Genomic DNA, 26488 nt, shown 5'->3' on the forward strand with positions numbered 1-26488 from the left:
ACAGAAAATAAATAATCATTATGCTTGTATATATATATTATTTTATTATTCTTCTAGATAAAACCCAAAGCTATTTTTTGTTTTGTTTTATTGAATACTTGTATTTTGTAAAAGTAACGAAGAAGATAAAAAGAATGAAGAGGATAAAAAGAATGAAGAAAAAAAAAAAAAAGACCAGCCCTCAATAAAACCAGCGGGCGATATATAGATATTTTCAATAAAGGACGGGAATGTACTCAATGTGGCAATTCTATGAAACCATAAATCTAGTGGTGTGTACTATTGAAACTTCATTGATCATCGCCATCATCATCCCTCAACTCATTGAATCTCAACCTTGAAGCCAAATCATCAGAAACAACGCTGGCCCTCGATGAATAAATGTAATACCGACCACCCCAATAAGATAATAAAATAGGCAATAATACCAAACTGTGTAACGCCGCAATAATGACCAATGATAACCACATTCTGAAATAATAAATTCTAAAGATCTTTGAACTAGTAAACGCAAGAACTGACACTCCGATTAATTTCGTCATCGCGATCCCACCAAATACAGATCCCCCAACTCCTGTTAAAGCATGGAAGGATCTCTGAATTCTTGAGCCCATTGTTTTATTATCACGGTACTCAAATCTATCAATAACCGTGAACGCTCTAGCAATATGAGCACAGAACTCAACGGCTAACCCAACAATGATAACCAAGTTCACTAAACTGACAGCATTTAACGAAACGCCCCAAATCGCCATCACACCACCAACGTTAACCAATATGGAGATAACTGTAATGCATAATAATGAAGCAGTTCTGAAAGAGCCAAGGAGGAATGAAGAAGTCAAAAAAATCACACCGATCGCCAAAGTAAGTAAGGAAAAAGTCAAACTCACGATAGACTCGTATTGTATGAAAAAGATATAGAACGGAGAATAAGCAAAAATTTCAGCTTCCAGATTGTTTTTCTCCACATTTAAGACATCATCAGACTCAACAATTGGCTCATTGGCGGCTAAAACCTTTGATTTCAATTCCTTGGTGACTCTCAATGATTCATGATAGGCTCTAATAAAATCGTCTTGAGATCTCAAAGGAACATGAGAGGTTCTAAAAACAGAGGCCTTTATTTCTCCAGTTTGTTCGTCCAAAGAAATGGATGAAGAATATGGGGCTTTACCACCTAATGGACAAGGAATACTAGGTGTATTAATCCAGATGTCAAAATATCTCATGAATTCATCTTCTTCCGGGAAAGCCTCCATAGTTGTATCCCACCGTGGTTCATGATTGGCATAACAAACCTCACACATTCTAGGAGACGCGTATGGTGGACATACCTCAGTTTGGTTAGTGTTTTTGCGGAAACGGCAACATTCATCAAGCTCTGGATTCAACCACAAAAAGAAATCATCAATCCAACTAGCAGCAGGTTCGATAATTGTAGAAATTTCCAGCCTTTTCCTCTCTTGCTCGATAATATTTGATAAAGAAAATTCGTCACAGGTAGTAAATCTCCCGCATAGCTTCCGTTGGCCTTGTCTTTTTGTCACATCCAAACCCTTGACCACAAAATAAATTGGAGCTCCGACGTTTAGATAACTATACATTGCATTAAAATAATCAATCAAATATGAGTCTGAAGGAATGGCATCTCTTTGGTCAAGTCCAAATTTGATGTTTGGTAAAAAGGCCAAGGACACACCTAGCCATAGGACAAAAATACTCAAAAGAATAGGTTTAATTGTTTTCCTCAAAATCACCGGAGCAAGATATTTTTTCAAAATATCGTTAAAGACAGATTCATGAGAAAAACCATCAGTTAAAACTATTTGTGATCCGAGTAAAGACAATCTGCTATCATCATTATTGCTGTCAATGTACTGTGAAGCGCTGATTTCATCGGCAGTCAACTTTTTGAATGGCCAAATATCTAATCGTTTCGATTCTGCTCTCTTCTGATCCAAAGAAAACAATGAGATCAATACCGTCAATTGTAATAACGCATTAAACATCACTGCCGCTGAAGAGTACAACGCAAAGTTCCTAACAGCAGGCATTGCCACAGCAGTGCCTAAAGAAAAGGCTAATATTTGAGTGGTTGCTGATAACACAATACTAGGGGCAATTCTACCCACCGTCCTGGAGATTCTTTCAGGAATTGACTCATTTGGGTACAGAGCATTGATATGTTTCAATTCATGAGAAATTAAGAAAATGTTATCAACCCCAACCGCCAATACCAAGAATGGAATAACTTCCGCAATAATTAATGTTGATTTAGCCCCCAACAACGCAAAGAGACCAACAGAAGAAGATACTGATAATAGAACAATGAAAATACCAGCAAGACCAATAGAAATCTTAGTATTTATGAACGAGCTTGGTTCAGAGAAGCTTGGCAATCCATTTCCGAGGGCTAGAGATGCATAAATGAACATTACCAAATAAGAACCAATGATTACCTTTATATCAGTATTCGTTGACTTATTTAGTTCCTTTTCCAAAGAAATCTCAGTGCTGAAGCTGAGTTTCAACCCTTTGGCATCCGCAACTTTTTGAAGTTTCAAAAGATGCTGCTCAAGATCAGTCTCCCATTTCGCAGCATTTACTACTTGAGCAGAACTTTCATCATTATCATTATTAATTAAAAGCGTGATAACCAAAGCTTCTGCGGTTAAAATATCTTCGGAAGCATAGCCCCCAAATAATAGCTCCTTCTTCAAAGGTTGCTGGAATGGTGGTAAGCAGTTCACCGGAGCATCAGCACAGCTTTTTAAGCTTGCGGCCCAACTATTTTCATCAACTCTATTGATGTCTCCCGAAAAATATTGGGTGAAAGACTCAATCACGCAAGCTTCTCCTGTAGGCTTGAAACATAAGTCATCATAAGCTACTCCATCAGTGGTCAACTTTTGGGTAATTTCCTTCTCGGCCTCAAACCACCATCTGATAGTTTCGTAACTCAAGACTGGCCCAGTTTCATTGTAAAGGTAAATTTGTTCTGTTCTATAGAATGGGCCAAAGTTCTCATCAAAATATTGTTTTTGTTTATATCCTTCCGATGATGAGCTTACCCACAAATTAATTGGATTCTTTTCCAATTGAACAAAAGTGGAACATGCTGAAAGTAATCCAGTGATAATAAGGGTGGTGATGATAACGAATTTGGGATAGAAAGCGCAATAAAAAGCCAATTTCCCAAACCACTTCTCAAGAATGCCATTAATGACATAAACTTCCTTCGCGTGGATTAGCTGTCTAGAGAATGAGCTTGAATCATCATCATTGAATGATCTATAGGACGCATCATCAATTAAAGAATCATTCTGGAATAGTTGCATCCTTTGCGCTTTTCTAATTGTGTGGTTTCTGTAGACCGATATGAGTCCCTTGATAGCAAAATATATAACAGGAACGGAAAGGTAAACTATAATGACTGAAAGGGAAAAGCAATTAAGGCTTCCAATTTTACAGCTACCCTTTTCATGAACTTCGGGCAACGAGGGACAAGAGCCTGGACAATCTGAGCAGGCACATCTGTATCTAGGGTCCTTGTCATTACAATGATAGATGTTCCCACTTGATGGAATTATTTCTTCCACAGGCTCCTCTGGCCAAACATAGTTTATTTGAAACGGTGACCCACCAAGTAACGGCTTCTCATCACCTAAAAATTTCAAGAATTCTTTATAATTCTTTGCACCTCCGCCAACTAAGTCCATAGCATACCCATTTGTAGCCCCAAATTTCACATTTTTGCAAGAGTCGTAAAAATCAGAGGCCCATTGAGGATCAACATACTGGTCAAGTTCTGTGACGATATCTTTACCATTTGTAGCCACCGCAGTTTTTGTGACGTTAATAAATTGAGATTGGTTTGGAGAACAAGTAAATCTGCAAAATAGCTGATAGAAGTTTTCCCGACAAGCTGGGCAAGAAGATATTAATGATTCTGCCTTCTTTAAATTTTGCTGTAATGACACCACTTGGTCTTCTGTACAACACACAAGACCCTCTTTGAATGTATCACCACAGACTTCCTCTAACAATTCTCGTTGACTATCAGAAGGGATAGCCGCCTTAATATTTGAAGGACATGGTAATTCTGCTCCAAAGAAGCTTTTTTTGCCGCAAGAGTCGTATATGGCACAATAGCCTTCCTCATGAATAGGAGTGATTGGGGTATTTGCCGATAAGACGCACGGTAGGAGAAGCAAAACTGACAAATTGAGCCACCTCATGACTGGCAAAAATCGTGATGGTATGATATTTTGTTTCTATAGCCAACAACTAGCCCACTATTTCTGTTCGTAAAAAAGGAGGGTGATAAGAGATGAAGATGCTGTTTTCTATCGGGATGATCATCTTGCTTGTCAACCCAAGGCTTCTAACTTCTTTGTTTACAATTTTGAGGAAAAAAAAAAACCATAAACAAAAGAATCATGCATTCATTCAATTGATGGAGGATTATTATTAAAAACAAAAAAAAATCTTATGAAGGATATCTTGGTGAAGAGAACTCTCCCTTCGGTTGGAAAACCTGCTGTGGACTGGTCCGACGAGGGAAAGATTGCATTTGCTTGTGAGAGTACCGTGACGATTGTGCATTTGGAAACCCTTAATTCATTCGAAACATCCTTCTCACCTGAAAATATCAAATTGCTGAAAACAGAAGAAATTCCACAGCCGATTAATTTAGATATTATATCTCCGGATGAAAAGATTTCCGCAGGAGCGATGAACTCAGATTCCCAGGTTATATCCGTTTTTTGGTCCCCTTCAAGATTTTCAGCCGATGGTTATTGTTACTTGGCAGCAATTACCAATGACTTCAATTGTGTAATATATGAACAGATATCAGATCCCATAGGAATTATGTGGAAGCAGAAGTTTAATTTATTCCACACTCTTGCGCACAAGTTTTTCGATGCTAATGCTGCGAAAATCAGCCAACCAATAATGAACAAAGCTAGAATAGCCTCATTCGTTTGGAGCAAGCCCTTGAAGCAAAACTTTAGCAAACATAAACTTTTTGCTGTTGGTACAGAATCAGGTCACATATTAGTATTGAGTATCGTTGATGATCAATTATTTTTGATCTTTGGAAAGCAGGTTTCAACTTTAAGAAAATGCAGTAATTTTGTAACGAGCATTACATGGTCAGATTGGACTTTAAAAAATGATACACACGAGTCATATATTTTTTATGTTTTACCAAACAATTCTTTAGGGTATGTTAGAATAACCTCTAATCTAGATAAGTTTGAAATTAAATGTTCAGATGATCCCGTCATTTTTCAAAATGCTACTAAATTCAAACCTGAAGGGCCATTGAGACTAGTACACACAGAAAAGCGTGGATTAGTGCTATTTTATCTTTTTGCGGGCTTTTTGAAAGGCTATGTTGTGGACATAGACAAACTATTTTCAGTGAAATTGGCCAGTATTGATCAACGTAGTGGCTTTTTTGTGAATGAGATGAACAATGTTATGACGGTAAAGATTGTGAACAGTCTCATTGCTTTTGAAGATGACGAAAATAAAAATACCTGGTTATTCAAGGTAAATTTTGATGTTGAAAATGGATTTCATGAGCCAGTTATTGGAAAAGATGTTTGGCCCGCATTTTATGATCTCGTTTCCAGAAGAGTTGAATCTTCAAATGATTCTTCTTTGAAATATTTTGAATGTTTGGGAATTTGTACAAGCTCATTTAAGGAAAGTGGTTGCGTGTTGCTTAAACTATTTAAACCCAATCTTATAGACCAAAGAATCTTAGCTGCTTCAACCATTCATGTCAATTTCATTCCAATGGCTGCCAAAACGGACACTAAAATGATGGATGCTACTGATATTGATAGCTGGGTAGCAGTTGGAGGACCTCCAGTCAATTTTTTGATGGAGAAAAGTATTTTAAAACAATCATATTTCAAGAAATTGAATATCACCAATAAGTTGTTGGTGAATGAATACAAGGATGCAGTGGACAATTTATCTAATTTTGATCCCAATTCCGTCCAATATAAGTTTTCAAGTGAAGGCACTGTTGTCGAAATTGAGCGAAATTTAGACTACGTGTTTTATCAGCATCCGGTTATCAAAAAACTTCAAATGTTTTGTATTTTACTTAAACGTCCAAAAAAACCTCGATATGACGATATCAAAAATATGAGTGCAGAATCCAAGCAGAAAGCGGAAGAAGAATTTGAAGAAGACTGTCAAATATTTGATACTTTGCATGCTGACATTGAAAGGAAAATTATGGGAAGTATTGGGAGATTGATTGTTGGTCTTGTCAAACACTTCAAAGTACCTTTGAATAATAGTTTTGACCAGGCCATCTATTATGGTGCATTGATGGTTAATATGAAATACAATAATGTACCCAGTCCTGAAATTGATGAATCTTACATCATTCCGTTAGAAATCTATGAAGGTTTTGAATTAAATTTTGATTTTGACTACAAAAAGAATTCTGATACGAAATGGGTAGAAACTACTGATGGTTTGAAATTTGAAAGGTGTCCAACCACATTATTGCCAGTTTTGGAGAAAAATGTGAAACATTGTGAAATTTGTGGCAAACAATCATTATTTATGGATCATGATGCGGATGACTCTGTAAAGCTGGCCTCAGGTAGCAAATTGCTACGTGTGATCACTGAAACTCTTACAAATTGTATATATTGTGGTGGCAATTTGGTTAAAAGACCTTAAGTTTGTATAATTATCAAGATTATTAATAATTTTAATGTATTCTAGACTACATATATGTATATATTTGAATCCTTGTAATCACAGAGAAGTTGCTGCTTACATATATGATTTTGGAAAACACACCCACACATCATAACCTCTAAACGCACGCAGTATTTTTATGATGCTCTGAGATTTGGGAAAAGTTGACAAATACCGCCATGCACCACATATATATCACTATAATATACTCAAGCAAATCATCCTTAAATAATGTCCAGAGAAGCCCCATTGAAAGCGGAAAAGGATTTCTCAGAAACTCTTAATGAGCAATTTCCACAAATTGATATTTTAACCAAGGTAAGTTTGAATCCTTTTTATGTATATATGTGTATTTTTTTTGAAAGTGGCGAATTTGCTAACAATCAACCCATTAGAACGACTACCAGTCAGCCTTGGATAAATTATTGCTATTGGAAAAACAAACCAGACAAGCTTCTGATTTGGAGTCATCCAAGAGAGTTTTGGGTAAAATAGTCGAGGTGTTAACTAGTAACAATGATTGGAATTTATTAAACGAACAACTTACTTTATTGTCCAAGAAACATGGGCAATTGAAATTATCCATCCAACTGATGGTCCAGAAAATCATAGAATCCATTGATACAATTTCTGATACTGCTACAAAGGTCGAAGTTATTGAAACCATCAGAACTGTCACAGAAAATAAGATTTATGTTGAAGTAGAAAGGGCCAGAGTCACCAGAATATTAACTAAGATTAAATTAGATCAAGGTGACCTCGATACAGCCGCTGAATTGTTATGTGAATTACAAGTTGAAACATACGGCTCAATGGAATTGAATGAGAAGATTGAGTTCATTTTGGAACAAATGGAATTGACCATCAAAAAGGGTGATTTTGAACAAGCCAAGATTTTGTCCAGAAAAATCTTGGAAAGAACTTTGAATGAAGATGAATTCAAGGTTTTGAAACAAAGATATTTCGAATTGAAAATAAAGATTAGTTTGAACGATAGTGATTACCTCGAAGTTGCTAAAAATTATTTAAAAATTTACTCGATAGACACTATTCAAAATGACAAACAGTCATTGAACGAAATTTTGATTAATATTGTTTACTTCATTATTTTGGCTCCATATGATAACCTTCAGCATGATCTCATCAACAAGGTTTATATCGATGCTAACTTGAAAAACTTGGAAACACACTATCAATTGATCAAATCATTCATCAAGCAAGAATTGATGAGATGGCCAAAAATCGAAGAAACTTTTGGTTCTGAATTCAAGAAATCATTCGTTTTTAGTGAACCAACCATTGGTGACAAGCGTTTGGGTGACTTGAGAAGCAGAGTTATTGAGCACAACTTGAGAATTATCTCCAAATACTATTCAAACATATCAATTCAAAGAATCAATCAATTATTAGACTTGTCTGAATTAGAAACTGAACAATTCATCAGTGACTTGGTATTCAAGGGAGTCATTTACGCAAAAATTAATAGACCAAAGAAGATTGTCAGCTTCTCCAAACCAAAGGCCTCTAATGATTTATTGAATGAATGGTCAAGAAATGTTGATGAATTATTGAGTGAGATTGAAACTATTGGCCATTTGATTACCAAAGAAGAGATCATCAATGAAATTAAGGTCTAAAATTGTATTTCTGTTTCTAATTCTCAATTTGTACTAATATACATAAAAATACAAAATAAATAAAAGAAGAAAAAAAGGTAGCTTTTATTTTGTAAATCAACATAAAAATTAATTTAATAATAATCATCAAAATCATCATCATCACTATCCCAACCATATTCGTATTCTTGTGCCAAAGTCGCTAATTTATCGACCAAATCCTCTTTTTCATCACTATTTTTTCTAAGAAGGGTACCCAATTTTCTCTTGTAATTCAACAATACTCTCTTAGCTTTAGTCGACACAGTCAACGCAACAGAAACAGAGTGATCTCTTGGATTAATAGGAATATGTTCTGCGGGGAAAGTATCAGGGGTTCTAAATGCCAATTGGTTGGAATAACTAGTAAGTCCCCTCAATGAGACTCCGTGATTTCGATTCAAGTCGGTAAATTTCCCAAAATTATCAATGATTAAGGATTCATCAAAAATTTCATCATTCGTAACGCTTGGTGGTCTTATTACGAGATTCTTGGCAAAAATATGATCAGATTTCCCAGTCAGCTTGAGATCGAATGCTTTTCCTGAAAAATCTAATGTAGTAAAACTGTTATCAATGTAATCATTCATCGAACCAAAACTGGAAGCTATCAGAGAGACAATGTTTCTATTAGTTCCCATGTTCAATCCCATTTCCAATTCACTCATTGAATAAATGTCTTGCCCGCCCTCTTTGTGCTTATTGGCAAACAAAGACATCACAGTTTCGTAAGCGACAGATTGCAAAGCAGTTTCGTACCACATTGATCCGCAAAACTTTGCTTCTAGTGCCTTATTATCACCAAAAAAACTTGATGGAAGGCTCTCTGGCATGGATATCGGTAAGAAAATAGAACTATTTTCAACTAAAGCCAAGATACTTCTGATTCTTGTAACCACTTGCTGTGCATTTTTCATTGGGGAGTTATCATATAACCCCCAAGAGAATATGGTATTTTTTGATAAAAATTCATCTTTGAGCAATGGGATCATTTCATGAGAAATTCCTCCCCAGCCACTATCACATTCTGTGGTGATATTTATCCCTGACAAATTATCACATTGTTCCAAGAGATATCTGAATTTGGTGTCTAAATAATCGACATTGAACCCATTTTGTTTCCACTCATCAACCCCCAAATCGAAATCATTGAAAGGTTTTTGTGCTGGTGAATCATGAGGAAGATACTTTAGCTTCCCTTTGGGGTAATGTACCGGATCAATTTCCCAGTTTTTCAAAGTATTGAAGCTTTTTGGAGAATATATCATTCGAGAGTAATCTGACCAATACATTGTATTTTGAGGGGTCAATTTCGGGGCCAAGTTCATTTTATCCAATGCCTCTTGATAATCACTTTTTTTCTGTTTTTTGTTATCATTTATTTTAATTTGTTGAACCGCTTGATTATTATTCCAAGTCTCAATGCCGTAGGTATTGTAGATGGTTTGACTAGTCTTTGTCAATGATTCATTATAAGTTTCTGCTTCATCAAGAGCCCCAAACCCGTTTCTCATATCCCATAACATCAATCTAGGGCTATAAGATACTGATCGCTTATCTGGTGATATAATTGGATTGTTATACACATTCAAATCAGCGTCATTAGTCGATGATTTCTGAGACGATGAGGGATTGTAATCGAGGAAATCCTCTTGGAAGTTGTAGAAATGAGTATTCAAATGGTTTGCTTTGTGAGAAAGCGAAATGTTTATTATTTCCTTCATCTTATTATGCCTTGTATATTTTCAACCCCTAAAATATAAAGTAATATATTATAGTATATTGCACATATAAATGTTGGTTGATCTCCAAAAGTTTTTTGGGAGCTTTCTGAGAATTTATAAAAGGGGTTCTGTACCCCTTGCATATCTATTGAATTTTTCAGTTTTTTTTTGAACAACTGTTTACTGTTAGAAAGAAACAATATTCCGATAGTTGACAAGCCAGCCAACAAGTATATCAAATATCATTATAAAAACCCCCCCAGGATGAAGATAAACAACTTTCTCTCCTTTTTGCTTTTTTCTTTTCAATTAGTTGCTGGTGACTACTACGATACTCTTGGATTGTCCAAAGATGCCAGTGATAGAGATATCAAGAAGGCTTATAGAAACTTGAGTAAGAAATATCATCCTGACAAGAATCCAGGGGATGAAGAGGCTCATCACAAGTTCCTTGAGATCGGTGAAGCCTATGATGTCTTGTCTGATGAGGAAAAAAGAAAAATATACGATCAATACGGTGAAGAAGGGTTGAAGCATGGTGGGGCGCCTCCACGTCAGAATGGAGGGTTTGATTTCTTTGATCAGATGTTTGGTGGAGGTGGTGGATTTAATCAAGGTAACCGTGGAGGTGGTGGCAAACAAAGAGGTAAAGATGCGCATACCGAGCTCACAGCAACTTTGAAAGAGTTTTACAATGGTGTGGGAAAAGAATTTAGCCTTGACATGCAGAATATTTGTGAGGATTGTAAAGGTAGTGGGAGTGAAGATGGAATTGATCACACTTGTGGGGTATGTGGAGGATCTGGTATCAGACTTATCAAAAGACAATTAGGTCCGGGAATGTTCCAACAGATTCAAACGCATTGCGATCGTTGTCAAGGTAAAGGGAAAGTTATTGAAAATCTTTGTCATAAATGTCAAGGAAACGGAGTCGTTAGAAAAATCAGAGATTATCACTTCCATTTAGAACCTGGTTCTGACAGGGGACATGTAGAGAAGTTTGAACAAGAATCTGATCAACATCCAGATATAATTCCCGGAGATTTACATGTTGCTGTGAAGGAAAGCCCAGACGGTAATATGGGTTATAGAAGAAAACACAATGACTTGTATAGAACAGAGCCTATCACCTTGAAAGAAGCCTTGGTTGGCGGCTGGGAAAGAAATATTGGATTTTTAGATTTGGATTACAATACAATTACTTTGAAGAGAAACTCTGGGGAGATGATCGTTGATGGAGAAATAGAAATCATTAAAGGTAAAGGGATGCCGCTCAAAGATGGCGCAGATGAATTTGGAGACTTGTATGTGGAATATAAGATAATATATCCTGGGGGCTCAGCAAAGGCTGCAAAAAAATTGAAAGATGAACTTTGAATTTGAGACCATATGTGGTATTTACCATAAGGAAAGGGGGGCGTGTATCTCTTTATGTAATATATAAATTTTTGCTATTTGGCATAATATGCTTGATTTTTTTTTTTATTCTTTTTTAATTTTTTTATTTGTTCATAGAAGAGTTGCTAAATTGCTACTTATGATGTTTGCAAAACAAGGGGAAATAATGCCGTAACTTCTTTTCAAATCTACTGCCACAATCGATATTATAGTGACGGTGTAGTTTCAACCTGATAGAAAAGAGGAAATTCAGAGGAAAGAGATGGTAGTGTAAAGAACAAACTCCTTTGAGATTATCTCTGTTCTTGCAAACTATATCCTTTGTCAGTGAGTTCAGGAGAGTCATTTCCATAATATTTTCTTGATTGGACATTGGTAGCTCCTGCTAAGGTTTCTAGATCATATATCCCATTGGTCAATTGTAGGCCTTTGTGTCTAAAAATTGCCAAAGTATATGAAAACTGACTATGTAGAAGGAAAATTGTAAGAAAAGACACTATATTTTCCGGAATAATTTTGAATAAATATATAATTACTGGCATTTCAAGGCTACTCGGAGAGAGTGATAGATTGATCAATACAAAATTGAAAAGTGACCTTTCAATATTCATAATTGATGAAAACATGCCCCATATTCGGCATAAATAAAAACAGTGCTACATATTAAAAGATTTGACCAAGCACTTCTCTTGTTGTTTCCAAGCCATTAAATGCAGTCTCTTTTATCTCCCACGATGCTTCCAGTGCTTCTCGGGCAGCATACGCCGTCGGAACGGGTGGTAGTGACGCCTGGTTAAATACCCTTCCCCCAAGGAGGGTGACCACAGACCCCCAAACACACAAAAAAAAAAAAAGGTCGCCGACACACAACGTCGAAAAATTCGTTGAAAAAAAAAACGATTGGGCTTTTGAATTATACCGTCCTCTTCTTCTAAATCATATCCTAGAATAACTCAAATCCAAAATGCCTATTGATCCAGAAAAATTAGCCAAGTTGCAAAAGGCCTCTGCTAACAACAAAGTTGGTATGTAATTGTTCTTTGGGAGTGATTGAAGTGATACATATGTGTGGGTTGTGCAAGGGGAATAATTCATTATAATATAAAAAGTTGATTCAGCTGGGGAAATGTTGAAATTTTGCAACAATCAAGAAAATGAGAAAGGATAGGCAACTGCTTATTGAATTTTGAACTTAGGGTTTTCCTATAATTGGGAATTATGATGAAATTATGGATTGATGTTGTAGGCTTGGAAATTGGCCGGGTTTGTGAGATAAAATTATCATAATAATTATTTCCAAACTGTGATACTTTTTTTTAATATTATCATATGTCACTCACAATATTTCTTTCTCCTGTATATTTCCATTGATATATTGTGAAGGAGTGTTTACTAACAATCTTTAGGGTATGTTTCAATTTGAAGGATTATAACATCTAATAGAGTTTATATCATCTGTTTAATGATTTTTCTTTTTTTTTTTTCCCCCCAAAAAATACTAACCTGTGTATAGTGGTGCTCGTCGTAAGGCCAAGAAGTCAACTCCAGCTGAAGATGACACCAAGGTCCAAGCTGCTTTGAAGAAATTGAACCCACAAACCATGGATGGTGTTCAAGAAGTTAACTTCTTCAAGGATGACGGTAACGTCTTGCACTTCAACCGTGCTTCCATCCAAGCTTCTGCCCAAAACAACACTTACGCTGTTTACGGTAGACCACAAGAAAAGAACTTGACTGAATTGTTGCCAGGTATTTTGCCACAATTGGGTTCTGAAAACTTGGATGTCTTGAGACAATTGGCCGAAACCATCCAAAAGAACGGTGGTTTGGACGCTGCTAACGCTGCTCAATTTGCTCATGACCACGAACATGACCATGACCACGACCATGAACACAAGGAAGAAGACATTCCAGAATTGGTTGCTGGTGAAAGTTTTGAAGACCAAGTTGAGTAAATTATTTAAATTTCATTTGAAACTTTTTTTAACATGTGAATGAATTATTATTATGCTCTAAAAATTTGATGACTTTCTTGAGTTTTTACTGCTATTGTCATTGTAGTGCTGCTTCTTTGATTGTTTTGAAATTTCAGCTAAGCTCGTAAAACTGTGATGAACTAAATTTTTACATTCTGATTGAAATGATAACAACTTAAGAAAAAATTTCAAATATAATAAATATTCTTCAAGATTTATAGCTACTGTATCATTACAATAAAAAAAATGATGTATGAAAACCACTAAATTAGAATTATTTCTATGATTGCTAACACATTTTATTTTCTATTTACATAACAAGCAATTTCAGTTTTCCCATCATTAAGATATTGTTAAGAGATCCAAAAGGTGAAAAAAAAAAAAAAAAAGGACATGCAAATCTTTTAATCCAATTCAAGAGTGAACTCATCTAATCCAGTTGCTTGTTTGATTTCATCTTCCAATATCTTTGTCAAAGAGCTACCATCTCTTAAACTGATCCATTTCCCCTTAATCAAATCGTATCTATTTGGACCGCTCACGGGACTGCTACTCCAGATTTGTTTGTTTGGTGGTTGTTTGTTTATACAATAGTCACCTAATGGGGGTAATTCCATGTTCAATACGCCTTCAGAATAGTCAACATCAATCTCACGGTAAGTTTCTCCCAAGATTTCAAGTTGATCAACCAAACTCTCAAGGTACAAATCTGACTTTTTATGATATTCACCAATTGAAATCTCGTCAATCTCCTGAGAAAATTCTTTGCCATCAGTAGTTACGGAATAGTATGATTTTTGTGAGAGTTGAAAGCCTCGCGAGTTTTTACGGCATGATGGATGTTGAGTATTTTCTAATGGCAAAGATTGTGAAGTAGAGTTGCATAGGAATCTTCTTGGAAAACCAGCTTGGGAAACAGTTTTACTTGGAAGTCTTTTTGAGAATATGCCACGGATAAAGCCCGCTCTGGAAAAAGCGCTGCTCATTTTAGTTAAGGATGATTATAAGATGGAAGCTGGTTAGTTGATGATGATTATAAGATGGAAGCTGATTAGTTGATGCTGATCGAAGTCATTTCCTTTTTTTTTTTTTTTTTTGCATGTCTTTGAGGAGGGATAGAAATGAACCTTGGTGGTGGTACTTAGTCTACACGTGATAATTTTTAGCCATAGCGGGGGTTCCAGGACAACCTTCGACCATGACATTATCATGGCATGGACCCCTGTGGTGTACTTGGAAATTTGTCGCCTTTTTACTAACGTTTATTTGGGTATTGTAACCATGGGTCTCCATTTATTGTACAATAAATAAATACACACACTTCAAAACATATGGAACATTCCAATAGCTATCACAAGGAAAATCTTACCATCAACAACTGGTAGACAGATCCTGCTTAATAATATCAAAAACTTCTTTCCAATTGGACATAAAGGCAGGAAGCGCACTATTGAAATTCAATAAACTCAATTGATAATCATTCAAGAATGACCAATCAAACCCCCAATGGTATGCCAAGAACAACTTCACGATATTATCTTTATTATCACCGAAAAACAAAAAAATCCTGTCCACTCCTGGAGAAATTTTCCGAAATTCCGTAGAGGATAACGTCTCATGCTCAATAAAATATTTGATAATGCTCAAAGCGATATTGGCAAACCAAAACTTGGAAGCCCAGTGCCAGCAAAAGCTCGAGTTCCTTGCTAAAATTCCAATAAGGCTGTGACCACCAATTACCGCACAATCGGTAAATAATCGAGACAAGAAATTATTGACCAATTGGATTTGATCTATCGTGTCTAGCGAAATTGATTTCAACAAATGAGACTTATTTGTAGAACCCAGGCAAAGTTCAAAGCGTAATTCTGTTAATTTAGAAGGCAACCTCTCGAGCCTTGTCAAAATGTCTGGTATATAGCTAACACTGGTGTAAATACCACTAAAGGATCTGTAGCTGGAAATATATGAGTAGTGTTTTCTAAGAATGGTTGCATATTCAAAGATTCCTCGGGAAAGGCGCACGTTGTCTTTGTATAAGTTGCTCAATTCTATTTGATATGGGGTATTGATGATGTATTTGTTAATGATGTACTGCGAGTTGACAGCGCCTGTTATGTTTGTATTTGTTGGTTTGGTTGCTGAGCCCCATTGATTGAGCAGAAACGCCCGACTCATTACCAAAGATATATTGTAATTTATTAGTTTTAATAACCGCTGGATCCTTATTAGTTTGTTGGTTTCGATTAGATACCCAAATGTTTTGAGAATGGCGGATGCAATCAAGCAAGTGTTGCCGATAACGTTGAGGGTACTGTCTTGCCTGGATCCAGAAACATTTTTGCTGATAGCCTCATAAATCCTTTTGTCGGTTAGAAGGCTGTGTATCCTTAGGAGTGTCCTCCTGCTGTTATTCATTGAAGGTATATTACTTGTTTAGGGAGCATGAAAAGTTGGATGGAGAGATGGTAAGCATTATTATCTTCTACGGAGATGAATCATATCAGGTGCCTTTATACCACCACCTCGGCTCCAACTTCTTAAGGAAACTACACCGATTAGGGGGAGGGGGGTAGTGATTGGCGAAGCTATTTTTCATGGGGTCTTCTGTAGTTTTTGTTTCCCAACACTATATTCTATTTTTATTGCTAACCTATATATATATACCTATCCTTGCTCTTCTTTTCTTAACCACGTTTAGGATAATCCTGAAAACATGGCAATGTTTATGTGCCTCACATAATTTCAAGAATGGAAAAAAAAAAAAAAAAGAAAGCAAGACCATAGCCCTTCAGCGTTTGGCGTTCTCTTAAACACACCAGCCCCGACTAATATTCTGTTCATGTTTGTTTCTTTTTCATTTATCTTTACTCCTTCTGGTTAGCATTAGTTTTTAATATTTGATTTTCCTTGGATTATTATGAACAATTCTGCGTTTCTTTCATAATCTTCTGATTTTCAAAAATGAAGGTGTTTCACTTCTGGCAAATTCCAGTGGCAACAATTTTTATATGGTACAGCCTCTTGATCGCCATGTTGACCTGCTGGGGTGTTCAAGGCCGTCCAATATATTGGTTTATGAGTCCCAAGGACCAATTCATTTACCTATCAGATATTGCGGCAACCAACCTCAAACCAATCTTTATCTCCTGTGGGGCTGCTCAAGGAGTCCTGTTCATTTTTACCTTGATTAGCGAAGGCTATCTTAGATGGAAAGCCGAGAAACTCATTGGATACTTCAATCTACGTCTACCGAGAATCACCATCATCTTGTCCGTGATATTTGCTATGATTGGGGCCGCTGGAGTGACGATTTGTGCCTGTCTCGATATTGCGCACCATAAATACGGCCATTATACAGGACTTGGAATGTTTATTGTAGGAATATTCTTTTGTGTTGTATGTTTGTTGATCGAACAGTTTTCTGTCGCCATAAATTACGGTAAGAACATACTTTCAAATTACCACAGTTTTAATGGCGGGAAATCAGTAGCAACGTCAACATCATCCTCATCATCATTAGAAATGAGCGAAAATGAACATGATCATACCAATGACTCATCAACAAGCCCCCAAGTTTTTGACAATAATATTAAAGTTTTCAAGGAGAGTATACCCATGAAACATAACTACTTGTTTTGGGCATCAATTTTCAAATTAGTTTGGGGAGTAATTGCCGTAGTCTTGGCCATATGCTTTGGCTTATTTGCCTACTATGGGAATAGCGTATCTGGGCCAATTTGTGAATGGATTTTATGTTTTTGGTATGGCGGTATCCATATGATTTTGGCATATGATTTTATCCCGGCCTCTCGTTATAAATGGAAACCTGGTTTTTACGGACAAGGGAAATATAATCATGGATTTGATTATGATGTCATTCCTAGGCAGAAAGAATTTGAAACTTGCGAACCTAATATTTATGAATCATGATTAATATTTGTACAATATATTTAAATTTAAATTTAAAGGTATTTTTATCCATTTTTGTTCCTATATAAAAATTAATTACAGTGAACCACTCAGATGTTCTGCATAATTTTCAGTTGATGTTGTTTGTTCTCTCTTTTTTCTAGCTTGAATTTGATCAGATTAGTTTCTTACTAATGTCATTATTATTATTATGCCCTTGATTATTCACTTTGTCTTCAAGAGATTTTAAAAGTAAGTCATTATAGAGCTCAATATATTCTGCCATTGTGTACAGCTCTGGCCCTGTCATGTCAACCGGGATATCATCACGATCATTAAAATCATCACGATCATTAAAATCATCACTTTTGAAACTATCTTCATTATAAGAAATTTTTTTGCTCTTGATTCGTTTTAGTTTTTCAAATTTTGAGCATACGTGCAAATCGTTCTCCATTATCTGACCATTTGCCACATCCATCATCTCCAAATCTTGTTCTGGTCTTCCGGTAAATCTTTCAATCACATTTTTTTCAAAAATGTGGCTCATTTCCATATCGTTGTCATCTGCATCGTTTCTTTCGGAAATACTTGATGAAGAGTTCGAGAAATAAGAATTAATGGAAATCGAATCTCGTTCTTTAACCAAAATAGGGACAGCAAAGTTCTCTGTGCTCTGCTCAAGATCAGTCTCTTTTAATTTTTTAGATGTATTTATTTGTGATTCTTTTTGTAGTTTGAGCAAATTCAGTATTTTTAACTCATCATTGAGGATTTCGTGGGATTTATGAAGATCGAGATCATTTTTCAGACTTTTATTATGACTCGAAGCGGGAAAGGCGGAGGAATTTATTTGACTCTGGCTGGTTGGCTTTAAAGGAGATTTGGCACTAATGCTGGTAAGCGGATTCAACATGGGACTGCTGGCGATGTTTGATGGTTCTTGAATATCATCAGCACTGGCAAGCTTTTGTTTCATTGTTCTGGTCGGACTTAGTTTTTGAGAGAGGTGAGAGAGGAAAGAGAAAAGAAAAACAGAATCCAAAAATAACAAATTTGATGAGTTTATTCGATTTTAACTATCCTTGAGAGTTATTTATAGGGATTAAGAATGATTGATGCTGTATGTAAGTTGGACATTTCATAAATCACAAAAAGGTTTAAGACACAAATGCGAGTTCACAAAAAAAAAAAAAAAAACAATAAAGAACAGTAATAATAAAGAGTTTGAAAAAAAAAATACAAAAAAAAAATAAGTGGGGGAAGAAGAAAAAGCAAAAATTATCATTTCAAACCCAATAAAATATCATAACCTCTCATTAAATTGGAAATATACAGTAGTAATAGTCTCGTCTTCCATGTTGGAATCCATCATCCGTACATCGCATACACCCACACACCTGATAACCCCACAAACAGGTAAAAAAGGCGGCAATTTTCGGTGCGAGAAAGTGTTACTGATCAGATAACAATAAGTTCTTTGGGAGAGAGAAGCGAAGAGATGCTGAGTAACAGAGTTCCGATGAGGCAGCCCGTGATAGTTGATACAATTTTTGATTATAAGAATCTGAGTCAAAAGGGATTGGTCAATATCTCAAAGGACGCTTACGAAGCCTTATCGACGACAGATATCGAAGATAAGAGTATCAATGAGAGATATATCGCGGCCAAGCTATTGGGCTCCACAGCTGTTGAAGGTTTCAGAATATATAAAGTCGATAAAGTTATAGAAGGGATAGGAAATTCAACCATAATATTGCCTGCAGATGAAATATTCCATTCTAGAGATCAAAAAGGGTCTCATAATATCACCATTAGTAAAGCATTGTTATATGATATTCAAGTGATCGAAATTGAGCACATAGTTGTTTCTATTAGTGATGAGAATGCATATAGTTTTTTAAAATCGAAAGGCGATGATTACTCTGCTTTATTTGGGACTGATACCGGATCAAACAGACTTATACATCAGCATGATTTGATACAATTGAGCAAGTACCATAAGAAAGTGTCAGGAAAAGTACTTTTCGTTGAGCCATTGAGTCAAGGTATTTTAACGAAGAATTCTAAAATAACTCTAGTATTTGATAAAAATCAAGAAATAGAAAAACCTGTCAGCCAAGTTGCGGAAATCGCAAAGAAAGGGCAGGATAAGATGAATCTCTTGGATGAGTTAAATCGCAATGCATTATCTATTGATGAGTATCTTTCAAAAACCTTAGCTCTCGAAGAAAAATTGGATCTACTGTCGAGAAAAGAGGAGGTTAAGGATTTGATACTAACGGCTCAACCAATGACTTTCAAACATACGCATTTCACTCCAATTCCTAATCCAAAGGAGGATCCAGAAATCTTTGCATTTACCAAATTTGATAACTTAGTAAAGTTGAATTATTTTAGTGGTGACTATGCCAAGCTCAAGATCAATTGCCAAGATGGGAAGCAAATTGAACGAAAAGTTAAATTGTTCGCCTTGGTTGAACCTAATAATTTTGATAATGAATCATTGTATATCTCTCCAATATTATACATGAATCTTGGATCACCACAATCGATTAATTTATTCAATAAGCTTTGCGGGGTTAAAGTATCAAATGATGTGGAACGAGAATTCAAATTAGCCAGACAAGTCACAATTGCCCGAATTGCTTCCCCAGTAAGTTTAAATCGAACTTACCAACAGACATTTCTCTTGAACTTGAAAGATTATTTTGAATCCAGTCTCAGAATTATTAATAAGAATTCCATTATCGCCATACCTATTGACACATTATTAGCGAAAAGTTTATTTTCCGCATATGGGAGCTCTAATTACCCATCGGTCATTCCAAAAGGTACACCAAATGAGATAGTATGGTTCATGATTACCGAAATTATTTCTGAGGATGATAGTGTTGCCAGTAGTCAAGAACAATACTTGCTTAATCATGCGAAAACTAGAATGGTTCAATTGGGAGTAATTAAAGATTTCAAAATTCCCAAGATTAGCAACGAGTCCATGAATTATTATAAATATCTTTCAATGAAGCCATTTTTCAAGTTCTCAGAAGTAATTGAGAAAAAAAGGGACGAAGAGAGGGATGGCAATTTGAAGTTATTCAGTTTTGCCGAGAAATTAAAGAATCTCATAAGCACCTCATTGTTGAACAATTTCGATGGAAGTCTACAAATGAACACATGCGTCTTATTGCATTCATTAACCAGAAATGTTGGAAAATCAACCATAGTAAAGAACTTATCACTAGAATTGGGTATAAATTTTATTGAACTAGACGGGTACGATTTGGTTCAAGCACCAGGATTTGATTTGAAGGTGATTGGTACGATATACGGGAAATTGGAATCGACAATTAAGAACTGCAAATCGCCCATCATAGTGTATTTCAAGCACTTAGATGCGTTGGCTGGTAGTAGAGGCAATGATGGAGGAGATGATGGGTCTGGAGGTAATGCTGGTGGAGGTAGTAAAAAAAACAATTTCAATGTGAAGCTAGTGGAAATGATGAATGATTTCTTTGTTAATAATTCCAAGGTTATGTTTGTTGCCTCTACCAATGAGTTAGATAAAATAAGCAATGATTTGAGGAATATTTTCAGTTATAATATCGAAGTTACGGTTCCGAGTGAAATTGAACGTCAAGAAATCTTCAAATTTCTTCTAGAGAATAGTAACAGAAAAGCCACCAGCTGCAACGATATCATTTCTTCACTTAGAAATAAAAATTTTGACTATCGTATTGGGGATCAAATATCTTTGAAGGATCTATCACTACAGTCAGCGGGGTTGAACCCAATTGACCTTGCAGCAATTGTGAAAAATGCTAAAAACATTGCTTTGGATAGGCTCTATACTTTTAATAGTTCTCAAGATTCAAAGACAAATATTATGGATTTAGTGTTAGGGAACCAAGGGTGCATCACTTTGAAGCCTGAAGATTTTGAAACCGCGATAAATAGTGCACGAAACACCTTTAGTGAATCCATCGGCGCTCCAAAAATTCCAAATGTCAAATGGGAGGATGTTGGTGGTTTAGACCTCGTTAAAGATGAAATTCTAGATACTATCGAAATGCCATTGAAGAATCCATATCTATTCAATAACGGGTTGAAGAAAAGATCTGGTATATTATTTTATGGTCCACCAGGGACTGGTAAAACATTATTGGCTAAAGCCATCGCCACTAATTTTTCATTGAATTTTTTTTCAGTGAAGGGTCCAGAATTGTTGAACATGTACATTGGTGAATCGGAAGCTAATGTCCGTAAAGTCTTCCAAAAGGCAAGGGATGCTAAGCCATGTGTCGTTTTCTTTGATGAGTTGGATTCTGTGGCACCAAAAAGAGGCAACCAAGGTGATTCCGGTGGGGTCATGGATAGAATTGTTTCTCAATTGTTATCTGAGTTGGATGGTATGAGTGATGGTGATGATGGCGATGGAGTCTTTGTGGTTGGTGCCACCAATAGGCCTGATTTATTAGATGAAGCATTATTAAGACCAGGTAGATTTGATAAAATGCTTTATTTGGGTATTGCTGACACACATGAAAAGCAATTGAACATTTTGAAAGCATTAACCCGGAAGTTTATGCTTGATAAAGACGTCGACTTGGAGAAATTGGTCGAAGGATTGCAATTCAATTATACAGGTGCTGATTTCTACGCATTGTCTTCAGATTCTATGTTGAATGCCATGACACGAAAGGCGAAAGAAACTGATATTAAAGTTGATAACTACAATGCTTCTTTGCCAAAAAATCAAAAGAAGATCAACACCAGATGGTGGTTTGATAATGTGGCGACAGAGGAGGATATAAAAGTTACAGTAAAACAAGAGGATTTTGCCAAGGCGGCAGCTCAGTTCATACCAAGTGTGTCTGCCGAAGAATTACAGCATTACCTTAGAGTAAGGAACAATTTTGAAGGTGGAAAAACCAAGGCTAAAGGAAATGTTGATGGCGAAGCCTCCCAAAATGGACACGCCTACTCCAGAGGTGACTTAAAGATAGATGTTAAAAATAAGGTAAATGGATTTACCAGCAGTGATAAAAATGGGGGGTTGTATGATGGAATAAATCTCGGACTCTCAAGTACAACATTTTCTGATGATGATGATACCGATTTGTATGGCGACGTTGCAGGTTCATCTGATACTTCTCAAGAAGGTGATGACAAGGGAAAATCAAATTTAAGTTAATTCTTCCTTTTTTTTTTTTCTCCCTGTTCATTTTACTTAATTTTTCTCTATCTAAATGTTTTTTTATTCGAATGTTTCTGCGGAATTACATATTATTAGTAGTGTGAACACCTTTATTTATATTGATAAATCGGGCATATAATCTCACAACATTATTGCAGGAACTCACAGTGAAGCCGGGTAGTGACATTTTGGCCAATAACAGCCTTTGGTTTCCCCGTAGGGTGCGAACTGTGAAAAAAAAATGAGAGCTCACAGAGGAAAATTGAACACTCAGAAGCTTAGTGTCAGGCTGATACACATTACAGTTAATAAGCAATAAGTAACAAGATGTCTACTGTACGTATATAATGGAACAATACTTAATATTTGATTTGATTATTTTGCATTTCGAGTAGAAGATGATTTATGCGAGATTTTGTTCGTGGGAATAGATAGAAAATGGTTGGGGGGAAAAAGAAATTAAAGATTCAAAGTTTGGAAGATCATGGTATCAGTATCATATTTTTAATTGAAATATCCAGAAAAAATGACTAAACTTGGGACAAGAAATTAAGTGATTGCTGAAATACCTGGTTTGTTAGCAGCATTTGTGTTTTTTTTTTTTATGATATCAAATTTAGATGTGTGCTTACTTATTCTATCGAAACCTGAAGAATCATCAACAAGCAAGGAACTACAAAAAAGGCTAAGAAAGAAACATTGATACTAACAAACATAAAAAGCGTGCTGCCGCTACCAAATTGGACTGGTCTAAGTTGATCTCTACTCTCGGTTTGAAGGGTAAAACTGCTTCTTCTTTGCAAGCTTTCAAGAAGAGAAACGATGAAGCCAGAAAGGTCGTCTTTGAATTGTCCTCTCAAAAGACTGAAGTTGACTTTTCTCACTACAAGTCTGTCTTGAAGAACCAAGACATTGTCAGAAAGATCGAAGCTGATTTCGGTGCTTTCAAGCCAGTTACTTACGATGTCTCTAAGCAATTGAACACCATCGAAGCTTTCAAACAAAAGGCCCTTGAAAACGCCACTGCCACCGAAGAAGTTGTCACCAAGGAATTGAAGGAGTTGGCTGAAACTTTGAACAACATTGAATCTGCTAGAGCTTTCGAAGAATTGACCGTCGAAGATGTTGTTAAGGCTAGACCAGACATTGATGACAAGGTTACCCAAGTCGTTAAGAAGGCCAGATGGGAAGTTCCAGGCTACTACGACAAATTCGGTCACCTTATTGTCATGTAAGGAAACTAACGCAAACCATACAAAAATATCATTTAATGAAGTTACAATTCTGATGCGGTGCTAGTTACTTTTCTTTCCTCATCCATCTGACTTTTGATTATCGATCTAATACATTAAAAAACTACATATTCAGAAATAATATCAAAAGATCATTGAATTAAAGTGAAACTTTTACGTTGTAACTATATAAAGAGACATAAACACCATAATATAATATTTCAGATATTATAATATTCTCACCTTTGGTTAGCAGCACCGGTATCCGGGCAATATTCTCCCAAATAGAGGCAAATTTCCAACTTCTCCAAAGGAGCGGTAAAATTTTTAAGGAAAGAAAAAAAAACAGTGCAAATTGGAAAAAGTCAGTGACCCCGGATCATATTCTAGACATTTAGTTGACAGATCACAATACGGTATGTAAAACCCTTTGCTTTGCAGATCAATTGTAAACCAGTGATATCACACTTATATAAACCAGACCCATCCGTCTTCTGTGTGTGGGTTCTTGAAATGGGATTATTCAGATTGAATATTCTTCATTTATAATTCACTGAAAGTTTGTCCCACGAAAATTTGTCACTTTTCTTTTTATTTTTATTTTTATTTTGGCTCATCAATTTCTAACTGAGATAATTTCATAGATCAATAAAATGGCTCCAATTGTCCAAGCCGAAAACAATTCCGTGTGGGATTTTGTGAACAAGCACAAGATTGCCCTTGCTGCTGCCGGTGCTTTAGCTGTAGGCGCTGCTGGGTACATCATCTACAACGCCAATCAATCTGATTCTACTTCATCATCATCAGGCTCAAGTAAGTCAAGCAAGAAAAACAAGAAGAGAAAGAACAAGAAGAAGGCCAATAAAGAAAAATCAAGTTTCCCAGTTGATGAACAGGGTTTACCAAATATTACCGATGAATATGTCAAAAGCTTGCCTGCTGAGCAACAAGAGGAAATCTCTCTCGCCTTGAAGGAGCAAGGTAATGTTGCCTTTAAGGACAAGGATTTCGAAAAGGCCATCTCTTTCTACAGTGGCGCTTTGCAAGTTAAGCCAAGCGAAGTCTTCTATTCCAATAGATCTGCATGTTACGCCGCTTTAGAAGATTTCGAGAAAGTTATTGAAGATACCACTGCTGCTTTGAAGATCAAGCCTGATTACAGTAAATGTTTGTTGAGAAGAGCAACTGCTTATGAACACTTGAAGAAATTCGATGATGCCATGTTTGACTTGACCGGATTGACCCTTTATGGTGGTTTTAACCAAGATATGATTAACAAAACCTTAGAAAGAAACTTGAGATCTCTTTCCGAAGAGATTGTCGAAAAGCAAGAAAAGAACAGAGTCCCAACTTTGCCATCTCCTGTCTATGTCACCTCTTTCTTTAGTGGATTCCAAGCTGATGCTAAAATTGTTGCTGAATTAGAAGAAAAGAACCCTGAACAAGGCTCTGGTAATTTCTTTTTGTTGAAGGCTTTGGAAAACTTGGCTGAAGGTACCTCTGACTCTTATGATTTGATGGATTCCTACATTAACCAAGCTGTCAATGCTTATGGTGAAATTGCTAGCGGGGATGAAAATGCCAAATATGCTGCCATTGCTTTGGAATATGCCGGTGCTCTCCAATTTTTGAAGAATTCTGATTCTGAAGGTTTACTTTCTTTGGACAAGGCCTTGGAGTTGAGCCCAAGAGCCCGTACTTACGTTATGAAGGCTTTGATTTCTTCCGATTCTAACAACTTCAATGATGCTTTCTCTCTTTTTGCCACTGCCGTCGAAATGGAACCTGAAAATGCTGACATCTACTACCAAAGAGGTCAAATGTATTTCTTGAACAATGACTACACTAACGCTAAGGAAAATTTTGTCAAGGCTAAGGAACTCGATGAAAACAGTGTTTACGCTTACATCCAATTGGCTTGTATGGAACACACTAACGGTGACGCTGCCGAATCTACCAGATTGTTTAGTGAAGCTAGAAAGAAGTTCCCAACTTCCCCAGAAATTCCAAACTACTATGGTGAAATCTTGATGTCTCAAAACAAACTTGCTGAAGCCATGGATGAATTTGATATCTCTTACGGTTTGCAGAAAGCTTCTAAAACTGTTTCCATTGGTGCTTTGCCATTGGTTCATAAGGCTGGTGTCTATGCTCTTCAACAAGACCTCGAAAAGAGTGGTGAATTCTTCCAAAGGGCTATCGATGAAGATTACAGATCCGAAGAAGCTAAATTAGGCTTGGGTCAAATCAAGTTACAACAAGAAAAGATCGAAGAAGCTATCGCTTTGTTTGAAGAAGCTTCAAAGTTGTGCAGAAACCGTGAATCTAAGATCAGTGCCACCAGTTACGCTGAAGCTGCCAAGATGCAAATTCGTGTCTCCCAGGATCCTGTCATGAAAAAGAAAATCAATGAAATGATGGCTGCTTATGGTGGCTTGCCTCCTCAACAAATGTGATAGTGGCTTCAACATTCTTATTAGTTTGAAGGATTAGTGAAGGATTAGTAGTTAATCTCAAATTTTGAAAAACGTTATTTTGGTGTATCATATTTCCTTCTTCTAAAGGATTTAGGCTTCTGTTCTGTTCTTTTTTTATATGTTTTATTTCTTCTTGTTTTAAAAATTTTGAAGAACTCTGTTGTTGTGATAATAGTGAT

At 36.1% G+C, this 26488-nt stretch overlaps 14 protein-coding genes across 14 annotated transcripts; 8 read left to right on the forward strand and 6 right to left on the reverse strand. All coding sequences in view use genetic code 12, as the record gives it.

Annotated features, from left to right (window-relative positions):
- Nucleotides 1-290: 290 nt before the first annotated feature.
- On the reverse strand, nt 291-4241 carry NCR1 (sphingolipid transporter; the record flags this gene model as incomplete). Its single annotated transcript, XM_064995848.1, has 1 exon — nt 291-4241. One exon carries the CDS (start codon nt 4239-4241, stop codon nt 291-293), a length of 3951 nt encoding a protein of 1316 aa, XP_064851920.1.
- Nucleotides 4242-4494: 253 nt separating this feature from the next.
- On the forward strand, nt 4495-6717 carry DASC09_022460 (uncharacterized protein; the record flags this gene model as incomplete). Its single annotated transcript, XM_064995849.1, has 1 exon — nt 4495-6717. One exon carries the CDS (start codon nt 4495-4497, stop codon nt 6715-6717), a length of 2223 nt encoding a protein of 740 aa, XP_064851921.1.
- Nucleotides 6718-6969: 252 nt separating this feature from the next.
- RPN5 (proteasome regulatory particle lid subunit RPN5) lies at nt 6970-8375 on the forward strand (the record flags this gene model as incomplete). The annotated part of the gene is made up of 2 exons (XM_064995850.1): nt 6970-7056; nt 7134-8375. The coding sequence occupies 2 exons, from the start codon at nt 6970-6972 to the stop codon at nt 8373-8375; spliced, it is 1329 nt and encodes a 442-aa protein (XP_064851922.1).
- Nucleotides 8376-8488: 113 nt separating this feature from the next.
- On the reverse strand, nt 8489-10117 carry DML1 (Dml1p; the record flags this gene model as incomplete). Its single annotated transcript, XM_064995851.1, has 1 exon — nt 8489-10117. The coding sequence occupies one exon, from the start codon at nt 10115-10117 to the stop codon at nt 8489-8491; it is 1629 nt and encodes a 542-aa protein (XP_064851923.1).
- A 264-nt stretch (nt 10118-10381) lies between these two features.
- SCJ1 (Scj1p) lies at nt 10382-11494 on the forward strand (the record flags this gene model as incomplete). The annotated part of the gene is made up of 1 exon (XM_064995852.1): nt 10382-11494. The coding sequence occupies one exon, from the start codon at nt 10382-10384 to the stop codon at nt 11492-11494; it is 1113 nt and encodes a 370-aa protein (XP_064851924.1).
- A 314-nt stretch (nt 11495-11808) lies between these two features.
- DASC09_022500 (uncharacterized protein) lies at nt 11809-12126 on the reverse strand (the record flags this gene model as incomplete). Its single annotated transcript, XM_064995853.1, has 2 exons — nt 11809-11980; nt 12113-12126. The coding sequence occupies 2 exons, from the start codon at nt 12124-12126 to the stop codon at nt 11809-11811; spliced, it is 186 nt and encodes a 61-aa protein (XP_064851925.1).
- A 353-nt stretch (nt 12127-12479) lies between these two features.
- On the forward strand, nt 12480-13470 carry EGD1 (Egd1p; the record flags this gene model as incomplete). The annotated part of the gene is made up of 2 exons (XM_064995854.1): nt 12480-12544; nt 13029-13470. 2 exons carry the CDS (start codon nt 12480-12482, stop codon nt 13468-13470), a joined length of 507 nt encoding a protein of 168 aa, XP_064851926.1.
- A 425-nt stretch (nt 13471-13895) lies between these two features.
- YFH1 (ferroxidase) lies at nt 13896-14477 on the reverse strand (the record flags this gene model as incomplete). The annotated part of the gene is made up of 1 exon (XM_064995855.1): nt 13896-14477. One exon carries the CDS (start codon nt 14475-14477, stop codon nt 13896-13898), a length of 582 nt encoding a protein of 193 aa, XP_064851927.1.
- Nucleotides 14478-14862: 385 nt separating this feature from the next.
- DASC09_022530 (uncharacterized protein) lies at nt 14863-15909 on the reverse strand (the record flags this gene model as incomplete). Its single annotated transcript, XM_064995856.1, has 1 exon — nt 14863-15909. One exon carries the CDS (start codon nt 15907-15909, stop codon nt 14863-14865), a length of 1047 nt encoding a protein of 348 aa, XP_064851928.1.
- A 546-nt stretch (nt 15910-16455) lies between these two features.
- Nucleotides 16456-17424, forward strand: SFK1 (Sfk1p; the record flags this gene model as incomplete). Its single annotated transcript, XM_064995857.1, has 1 exon — nt 16456-17424. The coding sequence occupies one exon, from the start codon at nt 16456-16458 to the stop codon at nt 17422-17424; it is 969 nt and encodes a 322-aa protein (XP_064851929.1).
- Nucleotides 17425-17578: 154 nt separating this feature from the next.
- DASC09_022550 (uncharacterized protein) lies at nt 17579-18382 on the reverse strand (the record flags this gene model as incomplete). Its single annotated transcript, XM_064995858.1, has 1 exon — nt 17579-18382. One exon carries the CDS (start codon nt 18380-18382, stop codon nt 17579-17581), a length of 804 nt encoding a protein of 267 aa, XP_064851930.1.
- A 522-nt stretch (nt 18383-18904) lies between these two features.
- Nucleotides 18905-22597, forward strand: PEX6 (AAA family ATPase peroxin 6; the record flags this gene model as incomplete). Its single annotated transcript, XM_064995859.1, has 1 exon — nt 18905-22597. One exon carries the CDS (start codon nt 18905-18907, stop codon nt 22595-22597), a length of 3693 nt encoding a protein of 1230 aa, XP_064851931.1.
- Nucleotides 22598-22927: 330 nt separating this feature from the next.
- On the forward strand, nt 22928-23835 carry ATP7 (F1F0 ATP synthase subunit d; the record flags this gene model as incomplete). The annotated part of the gene is made up of 2 exons (XM_064995860.1): nt 22928-22936; nt 23323-23835. The coding sequence occupies 2 exons, from the start codon at nt 22928-22930 to the stop codon at nt 23833-23835; spliced, it is 522 nt and encodes a 173-aa protein (XP_064851932.1).
- A 650-nt stretch (nt 23836-24485) lies between these two features.
- On the forward strand, nt 24486-26288 carry DASC09_022580 (protein channel; the record flags this gene model as incomplete). Its single annotated transcript, XM_064995861.1, has 1 exon — nt 24486-26288. One exon carries the CDS (start codon nt 24486-24488, stop codon nt 26286-26288), a length of 1803 nt encoding a protein of 600 aa, XP_064851933.1.
- Nucleotides 26289-26488: the final 200 nt, after the last annotated feature.

The sequence above is a fragment of the Saccharomycopsis crataegensis genome, assembly GCF_037102585.1.
Source record: "Saccharomycopsis crataegensis DNA, jcf7180000000075, whole genome shotgun sequence".
NCBI lineage: Eukaryota > Fungi > Ascomycota > Saccharomycetes > Ascoideales > Saccharomycopsidaceae > Saccharomycopsis > Saccharomycopsis crataegensis.